We start from the raw sequence: 25,560 nt of genomic DNA, 5'->3' as shown, positions 1-25,560 counted from the left end.
GGCGAGTGGAAGCTGGGCAGGAGAGCGATTCAGGATCACTAGCGCAGCAGCTCACCTTGTCGCCAGCTGGTTCCTGTCCTTGCAGTGAGAGAATGCCAGCAACTGGCCTGTTTGTCCCGAGCTTAGCATTTGCACTGAGGTGATGCACGATTGCTACAGGAGAGCAGGAATACAAGAATTTCTTTTGAATAGTGCCAAAAAAACCCTAAGCGAGCTAAGATCCCTTCCGATCAGAAATGATGAAACTGAACTGGCATGTGTGCCGATTGGTAAGAATCAATAATTTAATAAGATACGATAACATTTATAGAGCTGAAGGCACATCCTTGAGTAAAACTATATCCAGCACTTGCAAAATGTTTTGTATTAGAAACTAATATTGCACAGTGTCGTGAAAACAAATTAGGAGAGAATCCATATGGCTGAACATTCTGCTTGTCAGACTAGAGAAACGCATTCTTAAAAGCCAGAAGCTCACAGTGATGAAACGTTTCTCGCTTCTTTAAAAATGAAATGGTTTCTTACGGGAGGCAGGGAAGAACGATTCCCCTGACCTGGCAAATCTGTTCTGTGGGCTCAGACAAAACATTTGGAAGGCCTCGGAAACCTGAAGTGGGCATGTGAGCAGCACAACAACAAGCCAACAAGCCAGACTTGGCTGTAGCGGATTTTTGCCCTGCAACACGTCGGGCAGCTGTGAGGGGGCTTCGGAAGTCCAAGCTGGAGGATCCTTGGCTCCAACTGATTTAAATGCCTATTCTCTTCTTTCCCTAAAGACAACAGGAAAACCTTATGCAAGCCTGAACCAACAGTCCAGTTATGGATGCAGACACAGAGAGGGCTCAGGGGACACCCTGTGGCTCGTCAAGTTACTAAACCTGTGACCAGGCGTGACACCCGCGAAGGCAAGTGTGGGTTGCGCGAGGACGGAGCAACCCTTGCACAGTCCTGAAGCAGCCCGCGAGCTGCGCAAGGGGTCCTAGACCCTCACCCGGTCTGCAAAACAGGCAACCTCAGCCTGGGGGTTAGAGATGCAAAATGAGGCCACACGACGGGCTGCAGAAGCACCCTCGCCTTGCTTTCCTTAGCGGCCTGGAGTGGGGACACTCCGGCCTCAATCCGGAATGGGGAGCTCCTGCGTCCATCTCAACCTGGCCAACAGCCAGCAGGCACGGACTCGGAGTTCCAGCGCCATCCGGAAGGCCGCGGGGTCCCCGGCCCCGGCTGGATGGACTTCCTTCCGGCTCAACCATCACGCATTCCCAGCAGGATGCCCAGAGGCTGGAAATAGCAGTGCTGGGAGCCACCAGCCCCCGAAGCAGCCTTTCAATGCTTCGACCCGAAGTTGTACAAACCTCTGCACATACATTTTGGCTTTGATAGTTTAAACAATCTGGAAAACAGAAGTCTTACATGAATCTAACTGGGGGAATGGAAAAAATAAATACAATCCAATGTAATGCATAGTTTTTCTGGAGATTTTAAAGCCATTTTAACTTATTAAACGATATTAACTTAAAACTCTTGATAATGAACTGCTCAAGACACAAAGCAAACCAGTTTACAGGAGAGTGTTCACACTTCGTAAGCGCTGTACATTCAAGACAGAAAAGCCATTTTGGTTCTTCAAATTAAAGCTGAGTATAAAATATAATTCACAGGGTATCAAGAGTCAGCAAATCACATCTACTTGGCAGAGGGATGGCAGGGGTGGCACATGGGGGAGAAAGGATTTTCTGCAATAGATACACATTTATGAATTCAATTCATAATGATGCAGTTTGTTTCCGTTTCCACACCACGTTATTCTCATTAGCCGACTGAAATGAAGCACATTGCAGTGTCAGTCCTGTGTATTTAGACAGAAAAAAGTCCCACAGCCCCCAGGAGGTCCAGACCAGGACTGTGCCTGCCTGGGTCACATTCGCATCAACGGGTAACGTGACAGGCCACATCCTGTAAACTGGAACCTCTCTTCAAAATAAATACATCACAAAAATCTTTTAGGAAAGTGCAAAACTGGCTGTTTTTACCATAATTTGATCCACCGTAAGCACATAATCCGTCGACTGCGACATGGAGAATTGCTGCATTTACTAGTTCAAGTGCAGGCGGGATTCTCTGCAGGCCATCGCAACGCAAAACATTTCGGAGCGAAGCTGGTCCTGCTGGTGGCACTGCAATTCCAACGAACAGGTGAAGTGTGCAAACTGAAACAACCAAACCCATACGAGCCCCTGAGTCTGTCTCAAATATTTTCAGCATGAATTGTGTAAACTGTTTCCTGGGGTAGTTCAAAGGCAGGGCAGCGAAATGGAGACCCAACTGGTCTGCTTTTTTTATAGAAACGAAACATGGGAGAACGTTTTCTTAAAAAAAAAAAAACAACCCTTACATTCTATCCTGATTATAAAATGTTTGTGATTCATGGAAAAACTGTGTGTCATGATAGGAAATGTGTATCAACAAGTTCTCCCATTGCTACTGTGAAGCCAACTCTGTTTTTCAAGCTGTATTCTGAGAAGCATTGCAGCATCCAAGGCATGGATTTGCTTGGTATGCATAGTTTTGTTTAGAAGGCATTTCGTTTTCCAAAAGGACAGGATAAAATTGAGTTGTTCACTAAAAGAGGGGGCGAACTCCAGCTAAGACCAGGCCTCGGGGGAACCACAAAACTAGCCGTTCGGCCCCTTTGGCTTGAGGTCTCTCTGCCTGCCAGTGACACTGCAGGAGAGAGAGATCCTTCCTCAAGCAACAGGTCTAACAGATTGACTAGGCTGTTTCTGCAGCAAAGAAAATTTAGCACTGGTTAATCTGCATGTATGGTAAGAAATGCAGGTATGCCAAGGACTAATTTTCTTCCCTTGGAAAGCGATTTCATTTTAAAAGCTCACAGCCTAACCAGTACTGTGCTCTGTGATTCAGTGAAAAGAAATACTATCCCAAGCCAGACAGTGGAAACTTCCACCAGCAGAGAGAGTGGCTTCACCTACGACAGCATTACTGCTCCTGGCACAGCAGGCGAGTCTTTGCAAGGGACAAAAAACCACCAGGGCTGAACCTGGAACAGATCCCCCGAGCACGTGGCCCCTGCCTGGACAGCCCTCGCAGCATGCGCTGATCTGTAGGTCTACATGGAGGAGGAAGAGAACGCAAATGGGAATTAGGCCTCTCTTCTCTGACGCAGGAAAAACCTAGGTCTAGCTGTGTTTTCTGAGGGACCTCTTGCTGTACGCAGAGGAGGACGGAGGAGAGAAAGCACGGATGTTAAGCATAAGGCACATCTGTTTTACAAAAGAAAAACGTCTTGCAGCTAGCTGGCCTGCATCACTCAACGTGCCAGGAAATGGCCTAGAAGCAATATGCCAGGGGCTCCCTTGCATGACTCCAAGGATACTCTTCAACTATTCTGGGGACCCCACAGGAAAGGACTGGAGGCGTCCCCCATCACTACAGCTCAGCGCTTGGCTTCCAGGGCACGTGCGCACTCTCGCTCTCTCTGATGTACTTTGGCTTGCTAATACTGGCAAAAACAGTGCAGAAACCTTCAGCCTGCGTTGAGAAACCAGCCCTCTTCAACGGAGCCATTAAGCTCGAGTGCTCCAAGTGCAACCGCGCCAGCCCCCAGAAGGGATCAGTGCGTGGGGCAGCCTGAAGCGAGGCCGTCCAGAGCGGCCCTTCAGACAGCCGAGTCGTCCTCCTCCCGGGTGTCCCCCACCAGAAGTGAGTGCTTGTCAGGCTCGCTGAGAACGATGCTACTGAGGGACCGTCTGTCGGAGAAGAGGGAATTTATGGAGGCTCGGCTGTAATTCACAATCCGATCCATCAGGCTCAGTTTCGGGGATCCTGGCCCAGGGTCATCGATTCCTATGTGGACGCTGATTTCTGAAGGGCTTTTCTGCCTCAGCTGGCTGTGGGTGCGGCGTTCGTATTTCTCACAAGTAGGCTTCTTGTAACTACAGGAAGGGAAAAACGAATACCAGTTCTGTTACCAGCTCAAAGCAGAGCTCTGGCATGTAATAAATGGATGCTTAGTGTTGAAGTCAACTAAAATGTACTCCAGTGAACTGGGAAACAGACTTAAAGAAGAATAAAAATTGGCCGCACCACAAGTTCTTATAAAAAATAGAGTTGGCAAAGCCATCTCTAAAGAGGCGTTTCTGCTTTTCCCTGAGAGAGAGAGCATCTTCTAAGAGGACATACGCAACAGGCAACAGCAGTCTTGCTTCTTTTTGCTGCTAATATGCACATTCAATAAAACCATCAATCCAGAATCAACAGGAGTATGCTTTTTAACTAAATGGCAGTCCCAGTTTGAAGTAAGTGTGCATTGCAAGGACTAAACGAGGGAGCCGAAGGCGCACACCGATGGGATTTTCTCCAAGCTGCTGCAAGCGAGCACTCCCAGGACACCTGCACTCAGGGCTGTTCTCACAAGCCCTGCCTCGTTCTCCTCCGTACTTCATACCAAGCCCTGCCACATTTCGGAGCATCTCCCCTGGTTAGCTGCAGAAGTCCCCGCACCTGGTCAAAGCACCTCCCATCATGAAAATTATTTGCAGACTGGGCTAAAGGGAGAGATTCCCAGCCCTCCGATGGCCTCTTTTGAGAGGAAGGGAGACGGGGAGGAGGGCAGGAATTCCTGACTAGACAATCAAGTTTCTTTCAGCTCCTGAGAGAAAACGCGGCAGAACGACGACGACGACAACAAACCAGACAAGCAAGACCCATGGACAGTCCAGCAGCCGCTCTTTCTGAACTGTGGACTGAAAGCTGCGTTCCAACCCCAGTTTGGCCATGATTCAGCCAGCGATTGGCCCCACAAGTTCAATTTGCAATAATAACACCAGCTAAGGCTCTGCACAAAGCACACGCTCCATAAAAACGCCAACATAAAAGGGAAGTGAGCAGAAAAGAGAAGAGAAAAAGGGAAATCGATGGCATGGATGGAGGGTTTTGGCCGCTTCACTGCTGACCGCTAGGAAACCGTTCAGGACTCTTTGAGGAAGTGTGGGCGCGGCAAACCCTGCCCTGGATTTCCAGAGGGCAAAGCTCAGGTGGCTGCCGCTCCCCTTGGGAATCCGAAGGCCCTTCCTGAAATCCGGTGACGGGAAGCCAAGCACGGTGTCAGCAGGAAGAGCGCATGAAGTGCCGAATATGCCATACTTACAGTTTCAGTAGCAGAGAAGACAAGACAACGGACACGGAAGAGGCCGCCATTGCCGCGGAGCCCATCCAAGGCTGCAGAACCAACCCGATCGGAAGGAAGACGCCTAAAAGGAAGGAATTTGAAATAACGCAAAGGAAAGCCAAACTTCAGTCTCATAGACACACTGGTGAATGCACATTCCTTGAATGACCGTAGGGGGGAAAAAGCAGAAGGGAAAGTGAAACCAAAGTACAAGATGGGAAAGATTTAGGGGCTACCAGAGACCAACTTAGCTGAAGTCAGCTATGTAATTTTGAGGCACAGTTGGGGAAACCAAATCTGCTCCATTTTGCTGCTTAACTGAGAAATCTTTTCTTTCTTCTACCCAAGAATGCTTGAGGAAAAGTGTAAATAACTGGGATGAGTTGCAGCTCTTAATGCTTCTCTTCCTTTGCAACATGTTGATATTGATTACAACTTTAAGTTCTCTCACACAAATTCCTTCCGAAGGATGCCTCCTCATAAATAATATTTAATGGAAGAAAATATCCAGAATTATGCACATTGGCGTAACCAACAAAAGTTACGTACCGGCAGCTACAGGAACGCCAATGAGATTGTAAATGAGCGCGAAGACAAAGTTGATTCGGATCCTTTTCACAGTTTTCCGCGATAAATCTATACTTGCCACCACGTCCAGCAAATCGTCCTGCCAAATAATTATTTACAAGAGCAATTGCACTGGGAACACAGTAACAGCTCATGTTGCACAGTTGCTTATCAAGTCTTAATATGGCGAAACAAACATTTCAAGTGGTATCAGTGAAGCGGGAATGTTTAAAGCCCTGTCAATTCTCTCTCATAAAACACCACTAGCCAAGAAGCTGTCGCCTGAGAAAGAGACGGGCGGAAGAGGCTGGGCGGCCGAGCCCCTCCCTGTCCTCATGCAGTATGTATGTATGCATGCATGCATGCATGCATGCATGCATGCATGCATTTAGAGCATTTGTATGCCTCATGCAGAATGATTGACTGATTGATTGATTGATTGATTGATAGCATTTGTATGCCGTCCCATCGCATAGCCTCTGGACGGCTTACATAAATAAAATAAAACATAATACAGATAAAATCCGGATCCACCCTGGCTGATCTGGCTTTTTCACACAGGCAGGCAGGCATCAGTCCCTGCTCCTCCCTTTGGAATGCCAAGGAAACAGTTCATCCTTCCCAGCCACTTTTTCCTCGTCATTTTTAAACAAAAAAGCAGCAGGACCAGCACAGGGGAAACCACCGCATCGCCCGCCCACACAGGGCTTCCGGCTCAAGCCCCTCACCTACCCGGATCAGCACGATGTCGGCTGCCTCGATCGCCACGTCGGTGCCGGTGCCAATAGCAATGCCGACATTGGCCATGGCGAGGGCGGGGGAGTCGTTGATGCCGTCCCCCACCATGGCCACCCGCTTCCCCTCCTCCTGCAGCCGCTTGACTTTGGCCACCTTGTGCGAGGGAAGCACTTCAGCAAACACTTTAGTGATGCCAACCTGGAGAAAAGACCAATATCCAAACTCTATCAGGAGTTTATCAGGAGAGCCAAGGGCCCTAATGCAGTTGCAACAGGTAAACAGGCCAAGGCTATTCAAGTCAGAGAACTGCGTGAGCCTCATTTCCAGAGATATCCCTCCCACAGCCAAAGGCTTCCGGGCCGAGCACCGAGGCAGTATTTGAGACCCGCTGAAGGGCTGAGTGAGCGTGACAAGCAATTCTGCCGCGTCCTGAAAGTCGGAAGATGACGCTCCAGCCCTCAGAGAAGTGAGGCAGCTAGGCAGGCTAACCCGAGGAGTCGAGCAGCTCACCTGAGAGGCGATGGAGCGGGCTGTTTTGCTGTTGTCACCAGTCATCAGAACCACCTCCAAACCCATCGCCTTTAAAGTGCGGACAGCCAGTTCCGCTTCCGGTTTCACAGTATCAGCGATAGCCACCAAGGCACAAAGTTCTCCTACAGAGAGATCACAAACAGGCTTCCTTTAATCTGCAGATCAGCTTCTTGGGCGGCAGAGAGCGTCTTTCCCCTTGCTTTTCCTCTTCCCGTTCCTTCACTCCCTCTCCCCCTCTTCCTCCCATCCCTACTGCTCTCTCTCGTGGCATGCATCAAATCAAAGAGGCAGAGAAATGCACAGAATTCACCCCCTCGCCCCGATCAATCACCAGGCTTACCGTCCACAGCCACGAGGACGGCCGTGCGACCTCGCCGCTCCTGCTCGATCATGGCACTGTCAACGTCGCTTCTGATGAGGAGGCCATTTCTAGACATCCACTCCCGGTTTCCAATGAGAACAGAATACTTCGGAGAACCCCACGTGGCTGAAAGGAACACAGTGTGGTCGGTATCCGAGAAAGGACCTACTGGGCAGCAAGTGCCCCGCTCACGGAGACGGTTCATGGGACCCTGGCTCAGGGCAGCAGTGCCAAAGAGCTGCAGGCCTGTGGCAAAATCCCCGGGGTTATGCGGAGGTGTGCGCACTCCACAAGCAGAACGGTCGTGTTGCGGCACTTGCTGGACTCTCCTGCTCTGAGTTACGGGTGGGGCACAACCACCTGCTTGAGCGTGTTTCAGTCTGGCGCTTGACTTGACAAGTGAGTTGTCCACATGCAAGGTGCCGGGGGGGGGGGCATCCAGAGACAAGCCCCTCCCAATCTGCTGTGTGACATGGCTAGGTTCCTAGGCACGAGCCACAGAATTGCAGCACTCTATGCAAGCATTTACTTGGAGAGGTTGGCACAGGTGGTAGAGAAGGAGGCTAGCAGATTTTTATTTATTTATTTATTAAAACATTTCTATGCCGCCCCATTCGCCGAATGGCCTGAGGTGAGGAGCCAGCCAGCCAGAAGCCCGACCTGGACACTCTGCTATGGTTTCGCGTGGTGGAAAAGGCCCGGGCGTGTTCATTCCTCTTGCTCCTTCTCTGCCCCCACCTGCAGAAGAACTGCGAGCTTCCAGTCCTCGCAGTTTCTCGTTCCTTCAGAACCCGAGAAATCCTAGCTTTAAAAGCCCAAGCAACTGCCAGTCCTGTACGGAGGAACGGAAAAGGGAGGGAGAGGTACATGTGTACCGATGACATGACTTGACGTTCCCGGTCAGAAGCTGGCTTTAAGGGAGCAGGGAAGATGCCACAACCCTGTTCTGTGAGTCGCAGAAGGTTCCCTGTGATACACTGTGAAGTAACAGTATATGAGACCCCTATGAGAATACAGAATACACCTGGCTCCTTCTTTAGGCATTTAGGAGTTTGCCTAGATAATAGAATGGCTTGCCTGCCTTGTGCCCACCAAGCACCGCTTGAGCGGAAAGAAGCGCTTGCTCTATTCTGGCAACACACAGGACAGAGCCCAGGTTCTGCTTGGTACGGTAAACATCCTACAAGCGCATCTTTACTCACTTGGCAACTGCTCGCCAATGATCAGGGCAGGCTGGATCAGGTCCTCGTTCCGCTCATCAACGCTCACAAGGGCTGCATTTTTGACGTTGTTGTCGTCAGTGCTCTCTTCCCTGCTGTACAGAAGGCCTTCGATATTTGAGACTTTACAACTGATGCCACAGCCGGGGACTACCTGAAAATCCGTACACTTGCCAAGGGTGTCTGTGTCCAGTTCCTAAACGGAAGGAAAAGAATCAGGTAAGTGGTCAGGGAACTTAAGGAAGGGACCCAGACATGGGCTGCAATCAAGCTGCCCTAAGTAGAACCTCGTGGCCCTAACAAAGTCTTGGCATAGTCCTAAAAGGTAAGAATCATTGGAAGTCCTGAACTGAGTGGCCGGCAGGAGTAGATTGGCGTTAACATCACCCACTTAGGGGTGTTCCCATAAGAAAGGAGCGCAATGGAGTTGTACGAAGATGGACCACTTTCTGGTCAGTTTTGCATGGTGTGGACAAAGCAGCCCAGAAAGGCATGCTCTCTCTCCCGACACTGGAACGTGGCATCACGCATGAAGCCAAGCTGGCGGGGGGCGCAGCACAGTTGAGGAAGGATTGTTCTCACTGAGAATATCCAAAAACCATGGAATCATTTCCACAGGATGTTAGGATGGCCATCAATTTGGGAGCATTTTGAAAGGAGGCTGGACAAACTCCCGGAGGAAGCTGTCACTGGCTATTGGTCCCCGTGGGCAGATGCTCCCTCTGGTATCGCAGGCCGGGTGCCTGAGTGCACTGGCGGCTGTGGAACATAGGCTGCAGTCCTGTTCTGCCTGTGGGCGGCTGCTGGGCCACCGTGTGAACAGGCGACCGGATGAGCCCTGGTCTGCTCCAAGCTAACCGCTCTTTATGCTCCCAGGTCGGTCTATTATTGGCCAGCAAAAGACGTAGCCTACGACACTCCCAGATCAGCTGATAGGAACTGCAAGATGCACAGCGGTGCTTTCCCACCACCTGCCCCGATGGCCCATCAGCCTGGAATTGGGCATTCGCTTGACTACCCTCTCTCCTTGTTCACTCACTATTTTGTCCCGTGAAAAGCAATCATGTGGAAAGGCATTGCTGCAGTCCAGACCGAAAGTGCTTTCATTTGGCCCTGGCCCTGGGCCAGCACAAGCACGAGCATAATAATCACAGACCGCTTCGAGCAACGGAACGTCAAAGGGTCAATATCTCTGCCAATTCTTCCCACAGAACCTTTGACCTCAATAAAGATTTATTGGGGGAAATACACATGTTAGCGAATTAAAGTATCTAACTTGTCCCGCCATTTAATTTGTCCAAATGTTGATAAAGTCACTTTGACTGGGAGATTACACTGGCCTCCATCTTGGTTCAGGAAAACCAGGGCATCCAAGCCAGGGGAATCTTTGGATCTGGGTTTCTGCCTTGGGTGATCCGAGCTGAAGGAACTTTCTACAGCTCTTTTGCTGCTATCGAGTGGAGTTTTGACTCGCTGGGGCTCTGGGCCTCATCACGGGACCACTCCAGATGGTTCACCGAGGAGGCTGATGGAACGGGATGGTTTCCTGATGGGCTCTTGGATATTTCCCTGTCCCCTCGGCCAGTGAATCTGTTGACGCTCCAGCTGACTTTGAGGACGGAGCAGTGGCTGCACGATCGCGTCTCACATGCTCTCCTGCTTAGTGACGCCAGCAGAGCTCGGGCTTCCCAGGGAGCCGGGAGTGCTGAAGCGGGAGGGCAGCAGCAAGAGCGATGCCGGTGGAAACCCTGAACACAGCCCAGAATTCCTCTGAAAGTCCGTGACTGTTGGCTGCTCCGAGCACCATTTTTGGCAGAAAGGTGAGGCGTTCAGTCTGTCAGCTCATCCTCATAAAACTTCCTGGGAAAACCTACTTGCAGGGAAGAGGATGCAAGCACACCCCTGAATCGCAACCTCACGCAACAGCCGCACGATACAGAAAGCTCAGCACAGTGACTGCGGCCCTTGGCTAAGGGCTTCCTCTCGTTCCAGCCCCGGCCTGAAGAGCGCCCGACACCGACTCCGCTACCTTTTTGCAGTATTTCGTGATCGCAGTTCCCAGGGGGTGCTCGCTGTTGCTCTCCGCCGTCCCCGCCAGCGCCAGAATCTTGTTGCGTGGCATCCGGCTGCTGTCAACCAGAGCCTTCGCCAGCACCACCACCGGCGTTCCGTGAGTGATGGTCCCCGTCTTGTCAAACACCACGACTTTGACCTGCGAGCAGACACACACGTGAGAAGCAACGCTCTTCTGCAGCAGGGAGAAGAACAGGCCGCTGCAGGCTCTGGATGAAGACGAGGCTTGCTTGTTCCTCGATAAATCTCCATCCTTTGGCCTCTGCAGCCCGGCCAAACAGGAAAGGCAGATTTCGCACCTTGTGAGCCATCTCCAGAGGTTCCCCGCCTTTGACCAGGATGCCGTTCTGCGCTCCGACGCCAGTGCCCACCATCACAGCAGTCGGGGTGGCTAATCCCAGCGAGCAAGGACACGCAATGCACAGAACTGTAATGGAGGCTTGGAAGGCAAAGCGGATGACCACTTCGGCCTTGGAGATGCTTCTGCTGTATCCCTGTCGGCAAAGCAAAAGCAGCTCAGGTCTGATCAGAGGCTCTTTCCAAAGACTGGAGGGGCCGCGCCACAAGTTCAGCTCAGCTCGGACGCAATGGGAAGTCATGCGTAGGCGGATCATTTCGGCACGTGCCCCCACAGGCTTGAAAGTTGCACACCGAAAGATGGGCCACTTTACAGACATAAAGGAGAGGATCATGCATGCCACATGTGTAAGAACTGGATGAAAATCAGAACGAAAGTTCAGCAGTAAGGCCGCTTCTGCCTGGATAAGCCACAAGCCTTCTAGCCATTGGTAATGCAGCGGAAGCCCCGGTAGGGAATACAAAGAGCAGAGCAAGCAAATGGAGGAAAAGCGCCAGCCAAGTTCCCCTTACTCTGCCCAGCCATTATCTGCCACGTGTGGAAATCTCGCTCCTGGAGAGCAGCGCACTCAAGGCGGCTCGCTGGCGCGTGTCAAGACACCGCCGCAACAGCACGGCCTTATGGGGCAAACCGAGTTCAGAAGACTTACCGGAAAATAGGTTTCCACAATTTCAAAATGGAGGAACCCGATCACCACCCAGGCAAAGAGTGTCACCACAGAAACACCAACAATGAAAGGCACGAAGTAGCCACTGAGTTTGTCAGCAAACTGCTGAATTGGAGCCTAAAGTGGGGAACAAGAAAACAGTCAGTTCTGTCAGGCTGCACTGGAGGGTTTTGGGCGAACGTGCATCGCCCATATATTTGCAATTATCAGGAAATAAAGCCAGCCCCGCCATGTTGGAGACCCCAGGGCTCGCAGACCACCCCTGCCTCCCATGCGTCAACGTGTCTTCACCTTAGCATGTTTTTTCCTAATGGGAAAAAGGAAAAGGGTGCCCTTGATCACCGCCTGTACTTTGAGCTCCAGAGCGTCGCCTGGCGCGCCGGATCCACTTCTGCCTTGCTCTTGGCCAAGCTACTCTTGCTTTGGTCTCCCCAGCCAGCCCCCTGGGAGACGAATGTCGCATGGCGCTTTGTCCAGCGTGGCAGCCATTTATTTTATGAACGGCCAAGACCACCTCCTGCCCTGCTGCTTCCATTCATCATGCCCTCAAAATCCTAGATAGGCCACCAACCTAAAGAGGTGGGAAGCCCTGAAATATGCTCCCAACACTGATGACATACGGTCGGGTTGGGGAAGTCTTGCCTGAACGGTATTTGGCATACCCAGACTGGGTTGCCGTGCTGCTGGCGTGCTATTGGCCAGGAAGAGAGGAGGAGACACAGAGGATTAGGCACCTTAAACCAATTCCTTCCCAAAGGCCAGTTTGACCCAGCACTGGAGGCAGCCACAAATCTGAGCCGAAAGATGGCCAGCGAAACGAGGCGAAGCCCTCGCCCACCCCATTGTTAGGACTGGTGACCCTGCCTTTGAGGTCTGTGCCTCCTCCACAAGCTTGACGATCTGGGAGAGCGTGGTGTCCGACCCCACGTGGGTGGCGGAGATCAGCAGGGATCCGTTCTGGTTGATGGAGCCGGCCATGACGGTGGCACCAGGCTTCTTGGTCACAGGCATGGATTCACCTGGGAAGACAGGCGGCCGGCGGGATATGAAAGGGGCAGTTCTGAGGCAGCTGCCTTGGGACCACGCAGACGGCCCCGGGGAAGCATGAAAGAAACCCGCTTGCCTGTGATGAGCGATTCGTCCACCATGGAGTGCCCTTCAATGACACGGCCATCCACGGGAAACTTGCCCCCTGGGACCACTTTGACGATGTCCCCCCGCTGCACCAGTTCCACATCAACTTGCTCTTCACTGCAGAGAACGGAAACAGTCAAGAGAGGGGCGTGAGCTGCGCGAAGCTCTGGCCTGTGGCCTCCTGCACCACACTGGACTCTCCTCCTCCGAACCTCTCCTTAGCAAGCACCTTTGGCTCCATCATTATCCTCAATGGAAACCAGCGGCCTGGGGACCTTGGCACAGGAAAAGCGTGTTCGGGGCATTCACACGCCCTTCACACAAGGATCCCCCTCTCCCCTCTGCAGCCAATTGCTCGTTCCCACGACAGGACCGGTTGTCCGGGTTCAAGCAACAGAGCCATCCATCACGGGCGCGGTGACCCTTAAGCATCCCATGGGCTCTCAGTGTATCTTGTTGCCCGCGGACAAGCCACCCGAGGGGAAACGATCTGGGCTCCCGTGACTCAACGACCCACTGCGGGCAGCAACCCACAGCAGGAGTTGTCCGTGCAGTACAGAAATGAGCAGCACGTGGGAATCTACGAGCACAGAGGGCTGACGGACGCGAAGGCCGCCCTTCCGTCGTTTAGTTAAAGCCACACAACAAGCCTCACCTCAGCAGGATGTTGTCCGGGCCCAGAGTGACAACGGTCGCTTCGGTCGCTTGCAGCGAAATCAGCTTCGCCAGGGCTTCTGATGTTTTGCCCTGCAAAGACACGGAGGCGCAAGTGTTGCATGCGAAGCACTGCAAACGGGGATCGCGAGCCACAAGGTCACGTGCCACACGAGGCCTGCTTCTAAGAAACGCCCATTACAAGCAGCCCACACTTTCCGGCAACACGCGAGGCAGGTCCACGCAACGGGGCCACCTCACTGGCAATCCTACCCAAGTGCAGGGGACACCATTCCGGCACAGGAGTGGGCCCCTCCCCGCCACTTCCACCCCTCCTCCTTGAACCCAGAGCAGGGCGTGGGAAGAAGCTGCTGGGAGCCGCCCGGCACTTCCCCGCAGGTGCCCCGGTGCGCGTGGTGGGGAGCCGCTTGGCCAGAGCCGCACGGGGACGGCTTCTTCCGCATCTCACTCGCCCTCCCACGGGCCACGTTGTCTGGATCCAGGGAGGATCCAGCACACCCTGGAAGGAGCCGTGGCTTCCTGAGGCTTCTCCGCAGCCCCCGCGGGCTAATGCGCCATGCAAACCCCGTAACCCCACCACCTTCGCGTCTCAAGTTGGCATGAAGACGAGTGTGGGCAAACGTTTCCAGCACTGGCTTTCCAAGCAGTGCTTTCGAAACACTTTCTTGATCTCTGGAGTGGCCTGCCTGACTTTTCCTCCAAATTCTCACTGGTAACTGAGAGCTGCACCTCGAGGCACCAAGAGTGTCTCTCAGACTTCACTGGCGACTCATCTAGAATCTCCTTCCCACTCCTCTCACCCGCGCCCCAAAACACAGGCGGCCCTTTCAGGGTTACCTTGGCCACGTGCTCCAGCCATCGCCCCAGCGCAATGAAGACGAACAGCATGGGAGGCGTGTCAAAGAAGGTCACGGGATTGACCCTCGCCCTCTCGGCCATCGCAACCAGCAGCACCACAGAGGAGTAGACAAACGCAATGCTGGTGGCCAGCACAATCAGCACGTCCATGTTGGCTGTCTTGTGTTTCAGTGCTTTGTACGCCTGAATATAGAAATACCAGCCTCCGACTAACTGTAAGGAAAGCAGAAGCCAGCATGGTATCTCATACCTGATCACAGGTAAGCCGGAAAGACACAGAACCATTTGAAAGAACAAGCTACTGCACATCTCTGAGCTTTTTCTCCGCTAGGTTCAGGCAGTGGGTTCACATTCAGTCAACGAGCTAGAAAATCCTTCATAGTGCAGCCTCAAGGGAACAGAGGTAGTTCTGAATAAGCAAAGTTCTCGAGGGCAGAAATACACACAGCTGCCAGAGTGTGGAGCCTATTTCTATCCTTCCACCATGATGCAAACGTTAAAAGTAACACGGATCATTACTCTAGCTTTTTTTGGCTCTGGAGTGGGACTTGGTTTGGAGGACAATATAAAAGCTAGATCCACGAATAAAATCACCACAGGATGTTGTACTGAAATGAGACCTTCTAACAACTTAATTCTGCATTATTGCAATGCAAATGAATACTGCATTTTAGGCCAAACACACACGCACTGAAGTCCTGAGTAGTTCCAACAGGATTAGGCTGAGCTCGATCCTTAATCCACAGAATTCACTCTAAGGAATGTCGACATGAAGCGTAAATACCACCCCGCTAACATTTCACGTATGTCTACTTGCCTGCACAGGGACACACAAAACAAAGGAGAGCAAATTCATAACGGACAACCCAGGAAAGATCTGGCGCTCCAGGAACATGGACGAGTGAAATGCCTCCATCTCTTCGCTCGTCAGGTTTGCTGCCTTGTGCATGGCTGACATGTGGCTCTCCATCACCATCATATAGATCATCAGCCCCATCACAGGAACGCAGAAGAACAGGCTAACAAGAAAGGACCGCTTCCACCTTAAATCAGAAGAGAAGAGAATACCGTTGAAAATGCTGTCACAACACAGGAAATTAGGCAAAACTAGAGTGATACACAGCACGTGGAGCAAAATTCCTGTCGTTGGCACCATGGGTGGCGAGAAACATTCAGTGGGCTGCATGGAAGAAGCCCAGAAGCAAAAGCCAACTGCTGGAGACGACAAAAATGCAACTCTCTGTTTGCAGAGAGGTTTTCACCTCCGGAAAGCACAGTGCAAAAAACCCTTCGGGAGTAATCAGAGCCTTCTGAACAGGATTTGGGCATGAACGCAAAAATACTTACTGCCTTATCTCCTGTCTGTGATCTAAGTGACTGGCAGATCTATCTTTCTTCACCAGTGAAGCGTTAAACCCTAAATTCTATAAAGAAAGAGGCAGAATTCTTTTAGCATGCAGTGCTGTGCAATGCATCCTATTCTGAAACTAGCGAGACAGATGCAATGACAAACATTTGTCCTAGAAGCCTTTGCAACTCTGTAGTATGCTTTAAGGAAATGATGCAGTACCATAGTATACATCCATGTATTATCTGTTGACGCGGCTTCTTATTACTACTACTACCTAAAACCAAGACTTTGTATTCCATGCGCATGCACAGACAGCTGCAATGCAAACGGCCAAGACCAGGCCAAAATCGACTCAGGAGAGTGAACACCAAGATCACTCTTGCCTTAGTCCTGGCGCCTTTACCACCCGCATCCCCGGCTGACTACGCAGGCCACCTTCGCGCCTGGGGCACTCACCACCTCTGGCTCTAGAGGCTTGCGTAACTGCACATCCACTCACCTCCACGACCTGTATGATGTCTCGTGGACCAACGATCTCCCGATCGTATTTAATGTGTGCCTTGTTGGTGGCGAGTGCCACGGAGCTGTACAGGACGCCTGCTGTTTTCATGAGCGTGGATTCTATTTTATGGACGCACGAGGCACACGTCATTCCTCTCACCTGTTACGAACAAAGTGTGCCTGCGTCAGAAATCATACAAGCAGAGAATGGGCTGACAGAAAGAGGAGTTCTCCCGGACAAGAGGACTCTCTGAGAGCCACCCTATCCCACGGAAGCAGTTCCTGTTAGCAGACTCCCATGCCACGAAAAGCGGGCCCTCCAAGCTTTTAATAAGCCCCCTTTCTGTCACTTAGCTGCACGTGGAGCTTCCTCAGCCCCTAACCATGGAAACACCCTTGTAAACCTGAACGTTTCTGGCATCAGAGTTACTCACCTGCACTGCAACATTCCTGCCCAGTCACTTCTCTCAGTGGTGCTATCTCTATAATAAGCTCTCTAAATAAATGCCTGCAAATAGGGCTAATTATGCAAATAACCTGCTTACAACAAGCTCCAAGATGCCATCTCCTTCATCATAATTCTCCAGAACTGTAGCACCAAATCCCAGATCTCGGATCGATTCTGCAATAGCCGGCGGCTGGATGATGGAAGGGTTGTACCTCACTTCCGCCTTCCCAGCCATCAAGGTGACAAGAACGGTGTAAATTCCTGGAAAGACAAGGCCAGGACTGTAACAATGAAGAAATCCTCTGTGTAACAAGCACTGGAGCGATTTGGCTGAGCCCATCACATTTCTCTTACTCAGAAATTAGCCCAAAGTGGTGTAACTAGGACACCTTCGGCATGACTTCCAACCTCCCAAGGAACCATTTCAGATAAATGGACTTGACTCCAAACAGAACAGAAGTAAAGACTACTTTGGAAATTGTGTAGCAAAGGAAGATATAAATATTGGATAAATAATCAAATACATACTAGCTAAATAACTAGCAATTAATAACCGCTTCCTTGAATATATAATTAGCTCTAACAAAGTTTTAATAACTTCATATTAAACAGCATTTCTACAAATATGAATATGACAGATAATTTAACCAATCAAATGTGGTTCAGCTTTTCTCTTTCTCTTTTCTATTTCTTTTCTTTTTTTCCCTCTTTTTCTTTCAGGGGTTTGAAGAGCATAGCCAGTAATTACTTAGGAGTAATCGGTCAGCAATTTAATAATAGTTCTTGTAAAAACTATAAATTCTGGGTTGCTCTTACTTCGACATTAATCATTAATCACAGAAGAAATGGAAGGCACATGCCCCAGGCAAGGCAGACGGCCACTCAAGGCCGAGGCGCTCTCTGAAGACGAGATCAAGAAATGCTCAATCTTCTCCCATCCGCCCACCCCAGCCCAGCCATCCCCTTGCTCTGGTCAAAGATGCCCCAGTTAGCCAGGCTCCGGCACCCGCCAGCAAAGCATCACAGCAATGTTTGCAGCAAACTGACTAAGTCCTGCTCACCGTCTTCTCTCTTCAGATTCCTCTCAATATTTGCCACACAGGAAGCACATGTCATGCCGCTGACTTGGATGTAGCACTTCAGCGGTTCCTTTATCTCCTGCTTATTGCGAACCGGCGACATGCTGCAGCGGGTTTCCGTCTGGGAGCGTTTATCATCCTGCGCTCTCCCCAGTCTTTCCTGCGAGGGCTGAGTTATGAGGACCACAGGATCTGTGTCTGGTGGTACTGGAAACGGAAAAGAATCACAGAGTTGTAGCGAACTGCCTGACTCCCACAGTCCCGGCAGCCCGAGGACCAAACACCTCTAGGATGCCCCGTTCTTCATCGAAAAAGAACATCTGAGTGGACAGGAGATGTTCCTCCTGTCGGGGCTGCTCAACACAATTCTTGGCCACCACTGAGTTCTCATATGTAAAGCTGCCTCTCAGAATCAACCTCAAGGCAATAATTTCCCCACGCATCTGCACTGCGTCTTCCACAGAAGACGGGCCCCCAAAGAAGTCATCAGGCTTGTCCTTTCAGGTTAATGCAGAAAACACCGGGGGGGGGGGCAGTGGGCACTACCTGTTAAGGACGCCTCAAAGCCCACGTCCTCGACGGCGTTTTTCAGGTCGTCTGGAGAGGTCTGCACGGGATCGTACTCTACGGTCCCGGTGTGGTTCTGAAGGGACACGCACACCGACCTCACGCCCGGCTTCTGGGACAACGCCCCCTCAACGGACTGCACACAAGAACTGCACGTCATCCCCTCTATATGGATCACCGTCACGCACACCAAGGGATGGTGCATGGGGCTGCTCGCAGCCTTCGGAGACGCCGCCGGAGACGTGGGGCTCGAAGGCTCGGCGCCGGCAGGTCCATCAAAAGGGCTGACCCTGAAGGTCTCCGGGGACACAGCCTCGATGGCCCTTCTGAGTGCACTGGCGCTGATCAGGCTGGGATGGTACGTAACAGTGGCGGATTTTTCCTCTAAGGAAACCACTACGCCAGACACTGAGGGGAGTGCTGATATGCTGTTCTGGATGTTGAAGACGCATGAATTGCAGTGCATGCCGTCAACCCGGAATCTGATGGTCCTTAGGGAGAGTGTGTGCTCCGGATTTTCACGCAGGGCTCCTTCCGAGCATTCGGCCTGGGCGCTCTTCAGTCGCTCTACATCAATAGCACCAAGCTTCAGGGGCTTAGGTGCCTTCTTTATGCACGCAGTAAACCCTGCAGCTTCTATTTGGTTTCTTATTTCCTCTGATGTGATGACGTGAGGCTGGTACACGACCACGGCTTCTTGATTGTCCAGGGAGACTAGGAGGTAAACGGGGAAGTGTCAGTCTGTTGCTCTCAGGGTTTTCCACTTAACATCCTACTGGCAGCTTCTGTCTCCATGTTGGTGGCCCAGAAGAACTACAGGCAGTATCTAATACTGCCAGTGCCCTTCCAGGACTCACCGCGACTACCAAGGGGCGCTCCTGGTTCTACAGACAGCCCAAAACAAGTGGAAACACTCATTTCCTTCATGCAGCAGATCAGCTGAGCTTGCAGAAAGGAGCTGTGCTCACGTGTCTCTTTCAGAAAGGCGACTCTGCTCACTTCTGCTTTGCGCGCAGGACTAACTGCACACCGGACTGAGCAAGAGTGCACCAGCATGGTGCCCCTAGCAGCAGACCCCGGAAGCGTTCCTTCCTAGCCACCTGTGGAAGGCAGGATACCACTTCTGGGCCACACAAAGAAGGCTGCGAGAGTCTGCAACAGCAATCAGTCCCACACCTGGGGTGGGACTTCTGAGTGGGAGGAACTTTCCGGGAAGCCCCCTCCCTGGCAGGGTGGGACATAACTGCCATCCCGAGAAGGCTTACGTAGCGCCATTCTGGCAGAAAGTGTGCCGGTCTGGGCATCAAGCTACTTTGCTGCAGAGCCTCCTCTTTGGTTCTCTGCCTCGGTCAGGTCAGAACGCGACAGCATGAAGAGGAAGAGGGCCGGGTGAAACGCGGCTTCTGCGGTGCCCCAGTGACCAGAGGGAGGGCCTGCAACGCCGCCCTGCAGCCTGTCCCCATGGCTTCGGGGAAGCGCTTCTGTCCAGGGCCCAGCAACCCAGTCCTGGGGACCTGCAGTGGCCTGGAGGCCTGGGTGCTTCAGAAGGGGGCGCACCTAAGCCTTCCCCCATTGTGCTGCTGAGAGAACTGCCGGTCCCAAAACTGCACCTTTCTGTAGCTCTCACGGAGACTGGAAAGAGAGGAGGAGAGCAGGGGATCTCCTTTTCTCCTTGTCCCTCTTTTAAGAGTCGTATATAGTGCAGGGGAGAAGCATCATTCCAATTCCCCCTTCCCGGATTTACTATAAGCTGTTGGGAATGTGGGAAGGTCAAGTCGCCCTCTAGCCACGCCTCCTATTTTCCCTTTTCTGCCTTCAACTGAGTCCTTAAACATGCCACGCCTCCACTGCTCTCATCCAAGGTCACGCAAGACACGGGGCTGCTCACACAGTTTATAATTGTGCGACTAAAAGTAGTAACTGAGAAATGACTAAGTGCATGAACAACACCATCCTCTTGTTTGGCTCTGACACTGATCCTTTGGAACAGTTTCCTTGGCCTGGTTTATTTAGCCTGTCCCCGCAGTGACCACCCGCAATCGACCTGACTTTCTTCAGCATTTGGTATCTCTGGGAAATTCAGGTGCAATCGTGGCTTTTTACATATTTGTTTTCTTTCATTCTCGAGTAGACTTCAGGGTATGCTCAATTCTGAATAGCTCCGTTTTGTTTCCAAACTAATACTTTGCTATTAGTGGGAATGATTAATTACAGGACAGCGTCCATGCACCCAATTCTCTACTAAAGCCACATGGGAGCTTAGGAACTAGAAGTCAGCACAGGGAAGGTGGGAGAGCAGGTACGCGAGAGTCTGTGGCTTCGTTCCAGCAGAAACTGCAGTGCTGCAGAATGGATGGGAAGATGCATGCAGACAGAAAAACCTGCAGGGTCAGGACCCGGCCGCCACAGGCCCTTTCCATCACCTTTGATTCGTGTGACGCCTTGCAGTTTGCCAATCTTTCCTTCAATGGTACTAGTGCAGGAATGGCACGTCATGCCCTCTATTTTCATCCTCACGACATCGCTTATTTGAGATAAGGTCGGTTCTTCAAGCATCGCTGGGTTTTTCTCCTGTTTTGCATTATCGGAACTTAATTCCAGTACTATTTGGCTGATCTGTTTGCTATTTATAATAGAAGAGACAAATGAGACAACGAGGGATTTTCTGTCCGAGGAGATTTTCACGTCCAGGATGCCCCTGGCCTTGAGCAGATGAGTACGGATCTGCTCATCTGGTAAGGCTGATTGCCCAGGAAATGCAAGAGAAATGGTGTCCGGGAAAACCAGCTGCGGATTAGCATCAGCGAGAGCAGCACCGAAGCCCATGTCGTCTATCGCTTCCCGTAGTGACTCTGGAGTTTGTTCTTTGGGGTTGTAAATTATGGCTGCATTGTTACCCTCCAGGGAAGCCTTACACGGAAAGAAGAAAAGCACGGATCAGGCAATGTAGCCAAACCAGGATTAAAACATTATTAAGGCAGCATTAACACATCAGGCAGCTTTGCCTCATTCCAGTGACACCTTGCAAGGCGATCTAGTCATTTGAGAAGGATGTGCGAGACTGTACCTATGAAACCACAAATTAACTCAGATTTAGCTGTAAAACAAGATGCCTGGCTACAACATGAGCCTCAATAAAAACAGCCAGATTATTTCCAAATCCCAAAAACAATATTACAGTATAAATTTCTCACACAACCCTTCCCAGAGTATCTCCGGGATACGTAACAATCCTTGTACAGCCCTGACAGCAAAGATACTAATCTCAAACATTTATACACAGAAATCAAAATAGCTAGTTAATCCAGACGACTCAGCTACAAATTAACACTTTAAGTAGAAAGCAAATCTGGAAACACCAGCTTTTCAGAAGCATTTGCAGATACATTCTTATGCAAGAATAAAGCAGAAATAAACATGAAACTCCCAGCTAGGAAGGAAACAATTGAGTTACATGCATAAATATACCTGATATTTTAATAAAGTATAGGCAACTGATGAAGAACCAGGCATTTTCAAGAGGAGACAAGACAGTGCTTTTGATTTAGAAACTGCCTTTTGACTTTTGCACGTAGAAAAAAGAAACCAAATGCACAGTGACAAGATGGGGGATCCCTGACTCTACTATGCAACAACTTGAAATCACTGTAGAACCCAAGCTGAATAGGAGTCAAAAATATGATGTGGCCACAAAAAAAGGCAAATGCTATTTTGGGCTGCATTAATACAAGCACCACTTCCAAATCACACGTACTAGTTCCTCTTTACTCAGCACTGGCTGGGCCTCATCCGGAGTCCTGTGCCCAGTTCTCGGCACCATAGTGTAAGAAAGATGCAGACAGGCTGGAAAACATTCAGAGGAGGGTAACAAGGATAATTTAGGGCCTGGAAAAATGCCTTATGAAGGTAGATTGAAAGAATGGGGCATGTTTAGCCTTGAGAAGAGAAGACTGAGGGCTGATATGATAGCTCTCTTTAAGTACTTGAAAAGCTGCCCCAAAGAGGAAGGCCAGGGTCTCTTTTCGATCACCCACATTGGAGGACACAGAATAACAGGCTCAAATTACAGGAAGCAACGTTCTGGCCAGATATCAGGAAAAACTGCAAGAGCAGTTGACAATGGAGCCTGGGGAGGAGGTGGGCTCTCCCACACCAGTGGCATTCAAAGTGCAACGGGGAGCCATCTGGGAGGGATGGGTTAACTGGGAGTCCTGCACTGAGCAGGGGGGACCTGATGGCCTTCTGGCCCCTTCCAGCTCTGTTACTCTATGATTCTCTGATCGCAGGAAAGGGAAATCGAGATCAAGCTGGGAGAAGAAATCGGAGGAGCCAAAAGCAAACACCGCTGTTTTACACAGGGGTGGGAGGCAGCCCAAGAAGACACAGAGTAAGGAGCACACTGCAGATAAGCAGCAAACCTTTGTATCCAATCCTTCAGCACTGCAGCATTGCTAACTCACCGACTTACCAGGAAAGATGGGACGAACTTCTGAAATCTGATTTGCTTTCAACTGGCTGATTCTTCCCTCACCATTTCAGTCTTTGAAAGGGCAATCTGTTGCCATTCAAAAGCCCATTACATTAACTTCGAATTTTATATTTTCCTTAGGCAAAACACTACCAGGAAGCTACCAGGTGCAACCTAATTACCGAAACGTAACCTCTTTAAGGATCATAGCTTCTCTGGTCTGCCTTTGGCTAGGCTAACATTGATTGATTTATCTGCAATTAGGTGCAAGATAAGCAAAATGCAGGCTTTCTGAAATGGCATTAAACAAGTGCCTTTTTCCCTAAGAGGTCTAAGAACCCAGGAAGTGGGCAGAAAGTCCCCCCCGCCCCCCCCCCCCGCCAACCCCTGGCACGCTCAACACAGCCCCCGGGCAGGCAGACCACAACATGCAAAATTACTTACTCTAACGCAGAGAACCCCGTTTAATTTTCCAATATGCTGCTCAATAGTCTGCACACATGAATTGCATGTCATTCCCTCCACGCAAACTACAACTGATCTGACTCCTGATGCTGGATCCATTCTGTTTATAGCTTCACGTTCCTGGAAATGATGTAGAAAAATTATGACAGAAACAAAGAACTTTTAAGAGAGGCATTCATTCTCAAGCAAAAGATGGCCTAGAGGAAGGAAGGAACTTGAGACACGTAAACATCACTTAATGAAGTTTAGTGACTGATATCTAAATAATGACCTGTGTGTTGCGATCTTTCTGGCTTTCTTTTCTCACCCCATCCTCTTTTATTTATTTGATTGTATACCACATTTCTACTAAGAAATGGTACTCAAGGCAGATTACCCCATTAAAATTGATTAAAACAAGCAAACAAAATATTAAGTATAAGAAACGTAACAATTACAGGGGGGAACAAATGATTCAGAATGTAAACAGAACCCAGTTCAGCAGATCCACTCATAGCACAAAGCTCTTCTTGAATGAAATGGCCTTTGCCTACTGTCAGAAGGACAGCAAAGAGAGAGAGAGAGAGAACTGAGCATCCCATGGAAGGGACTTCCACAGGGCTGGGGACGTCCCGAAAAAGGCCCCATCTCAGCTCACCACTAAACAGACCTCTGAATGCAGCTTTTCCCAAGAAGGGTCTCTTCTCTTTAAAAATAAAACAAAATCCTAAATAGAAACACCTACAGAATAAGGCCGTTTTTAGAACTTCACCTTCACGGTGCACAAATCTGTTTGTCACCCAACAGTTTGAGAAAAGATGATTGCGTTGAGTGCTAACACAGACACTGAGAGAAAATGCACAGCTGCAGTTAAAGAGCAGGTGTAAATAAACCAAAGTAATAGAAAGAGAAAGTCCGGCTGGGTGGCCTCAGTGCATTTTCGTATACAAGGCTCCTTTTTCATGGGACCGTTGTGACAACCAATTCAGTGCACAGAGAGTCAAAACTGACAAAAAGCACTACGCTCAATTAAATCGTAATGGTACGAAGAGCAAGTGTCGAATTACCTCTTTAAATCACCGAAGACAGACTCAGTTGCACAAGGGCTCATCTAATGCTCTAAGCCACCCTGCAAATAAGCTGCATGGCGCAGAGACCCCAGCGCCAGCGTGTTCTCCCTCTGCGTCCTCCAGAAGGAACCTCGGTGTCCTTCACAGCAGAACCCATCTGCCACTGCTGGCCTCATTACCATGCTTCATTGGCCACTTTATTTTTCAGAGCTTCGAAAATGCACCCGGGCCCATATTTTTCAGCCCTAGAAAGGATGCACCTGCGTACATTTGTCTTATTATTTTTGTCAGTCTTCCGCAAATGCATCCCTATGGATTTTCTATAGGCGTAGGGTTAGGGTTCTTGATGAAGTTCCCAACATTTATTATGTATAAGCTGCTTGCTCATAAAATTATCGTATTTGGCATATTTAATTTGAAAGTTCAGTTTATTCAGACACTAATCATGAATTAATCAGATTTACTTTTAAATATTTTTAAAGATAATTTCATGAGCAAACCAAGTTATATATAATTTATTTTATTTTCATAAAGTAACAGAAATCTCTATATTAGTAATGCATGGTTAAAGTAAAGCAAAGTGCTTAAGCAAATTTAGAACTGATCCTTATATTGAACCCATCCTTATATATAATCACTCAGCGTAACTTACGTGAAATTAAATGTACAAGGAATTCATAAAAATCAAACCCTGATCATGAACACATTAAACAGAGAGAAATGCTACAAATTAAACCACTGCAAGAGTCCTTTCAACAGCATATCAACATGCATGCAAGTTCTGCTAATGAGAAACATCTTTGCTTTTACACTAAGATTAATTCTCCTCTAATCCAAAGAGCATTGTCTCTGAACTGGGAAAAAAGCTATCCACAAAGTGGCCAGTTGCCCTCGGTAGGCTCATAAGCAGAACCTGATGCCAAACACCCTCTCACTTTCTAAATTTACAAATGCATAGGGTTTGGAGAATCAGTGTAAAAATGTGCTAACCATCTGAGACAATCCTACAAAAAGTTATGCCTGTTTTGCATACAACCACGAGTGCCATTTTCAGCTCAGCCACACGGTAAATATTACCTTTATAACAACACAGAGACATCAGAACACATTCACATGCTGACAAATCTGGCAGAGGGAAAACGTGTGGCTCTCTCTTCATGGGACACTTTCTCCGCGAGAAGTCTGGACCGAGCCATTCTGAAGAAGTCCGTGGAGAAGGGCTGTTGGGAAAAAGAGGGAGAACACCTGATTCGAACCGC

The 25,560-nt window shown here is 49.9% G+C and overlaps 1 protein-coding gene across 2 annotated transcripts; it reads right to left on the bottom strand.

The window, feature by feature from the left end:
- Nucleotides 1-260: 260 nt before the first annotated feature.
- On the bottom strand, nt 261-25,560 carry ATP7A (ATPase copper transporting alpha). 2 transcript variants are annotated; one of them, XM_044437726.1, is made up of 23 exons: nt 25,379-25,560; nt 23,232-23,372; nt 20,743-21,229; nt 18,299-19,033; nt 17,735-17,959; nt 16,771-16,934; nt 16,224-16,385; nt 15,721-15,797; nt 15,191-15,416; nt 14,353-14,586; nt 13,496-13,587; nt 12,830-12,957; nt 12,571-12,725; nt 11,689-11,823; nt 10,981-11,175; nt 10,638-10,820; nt 8,591-8,804; nt 7,368-7,514; nt 7,007-7,149; nt 6,491-6,694; nt 5,741-5,858; nt 5,171-5,273; nt 261-3,956 (listed from the first exon to the last, which is right to left on the bottom strand). In XM_044437726.1, the coding sequence occupies exons 2-23, from the start codon at nt 23,349-23,351 to the stop codon at nt 3,680-3,682; spliced, it is 4,524 nt and encodes a 1,507-aa protein (XP_044293661.1). In that variant the 5' UTR covers nt 23,352-23,372; nt 25,379-25,560; the 3' UTR covers nt 261-3,679. The 2 variants fall into 2 exon arrangements, with proteins under 2 accessions (XP_044293661.1, XP_044293662.1); XM_044437727.1 differs by lacking the exon at nt 23,232-23,372.

The sequence above is a fragment of the Varanus komodoensis genome, unplaced genomic scaffold (assembly GCF_004798865.1).
Source record: "Varanus komodoensis strain SLA01 unplaced genomic scaffold, ASM479886v1 scaffold31, whole genome shotgun sequence".
NCBI lineage: Eukaryota > Metazoa > Chordata > Lepidosauria > Squamata > Varanidae > Varanus > Varanus komodoensis.
The sequence above is the reverse complement of the archived record's forward strand: the minus strand, read 5'-3'. Positions and strand labels throughout refer to the sequence as shown.

Bases quoted from the DNA above. Each gene is read 5' to 3' on its own strand.
- ATP7A (XM_044437726.1), bottom strand. From the start codon at position 23,351: ATGGATCCAGCATCAGGAGTCAGATCAGTTGTAGTTTGCGTGGAGGGA. The intron at 16,935-17,734 runs GTGAGCAGGACT...TTGTCTTTCCAG, and splicing joins GAATCTGAAGAGAGAAGACG to GAATTTACACCGTTCTTGTC. The intron at 14,587-15,190 runs GCAAGTAGACAT...CTTTCCTTACAG, and splicing joins TTTTGTGTGTCCCTGTGCAG to TTAGTCGGAGGCTGGTATTT.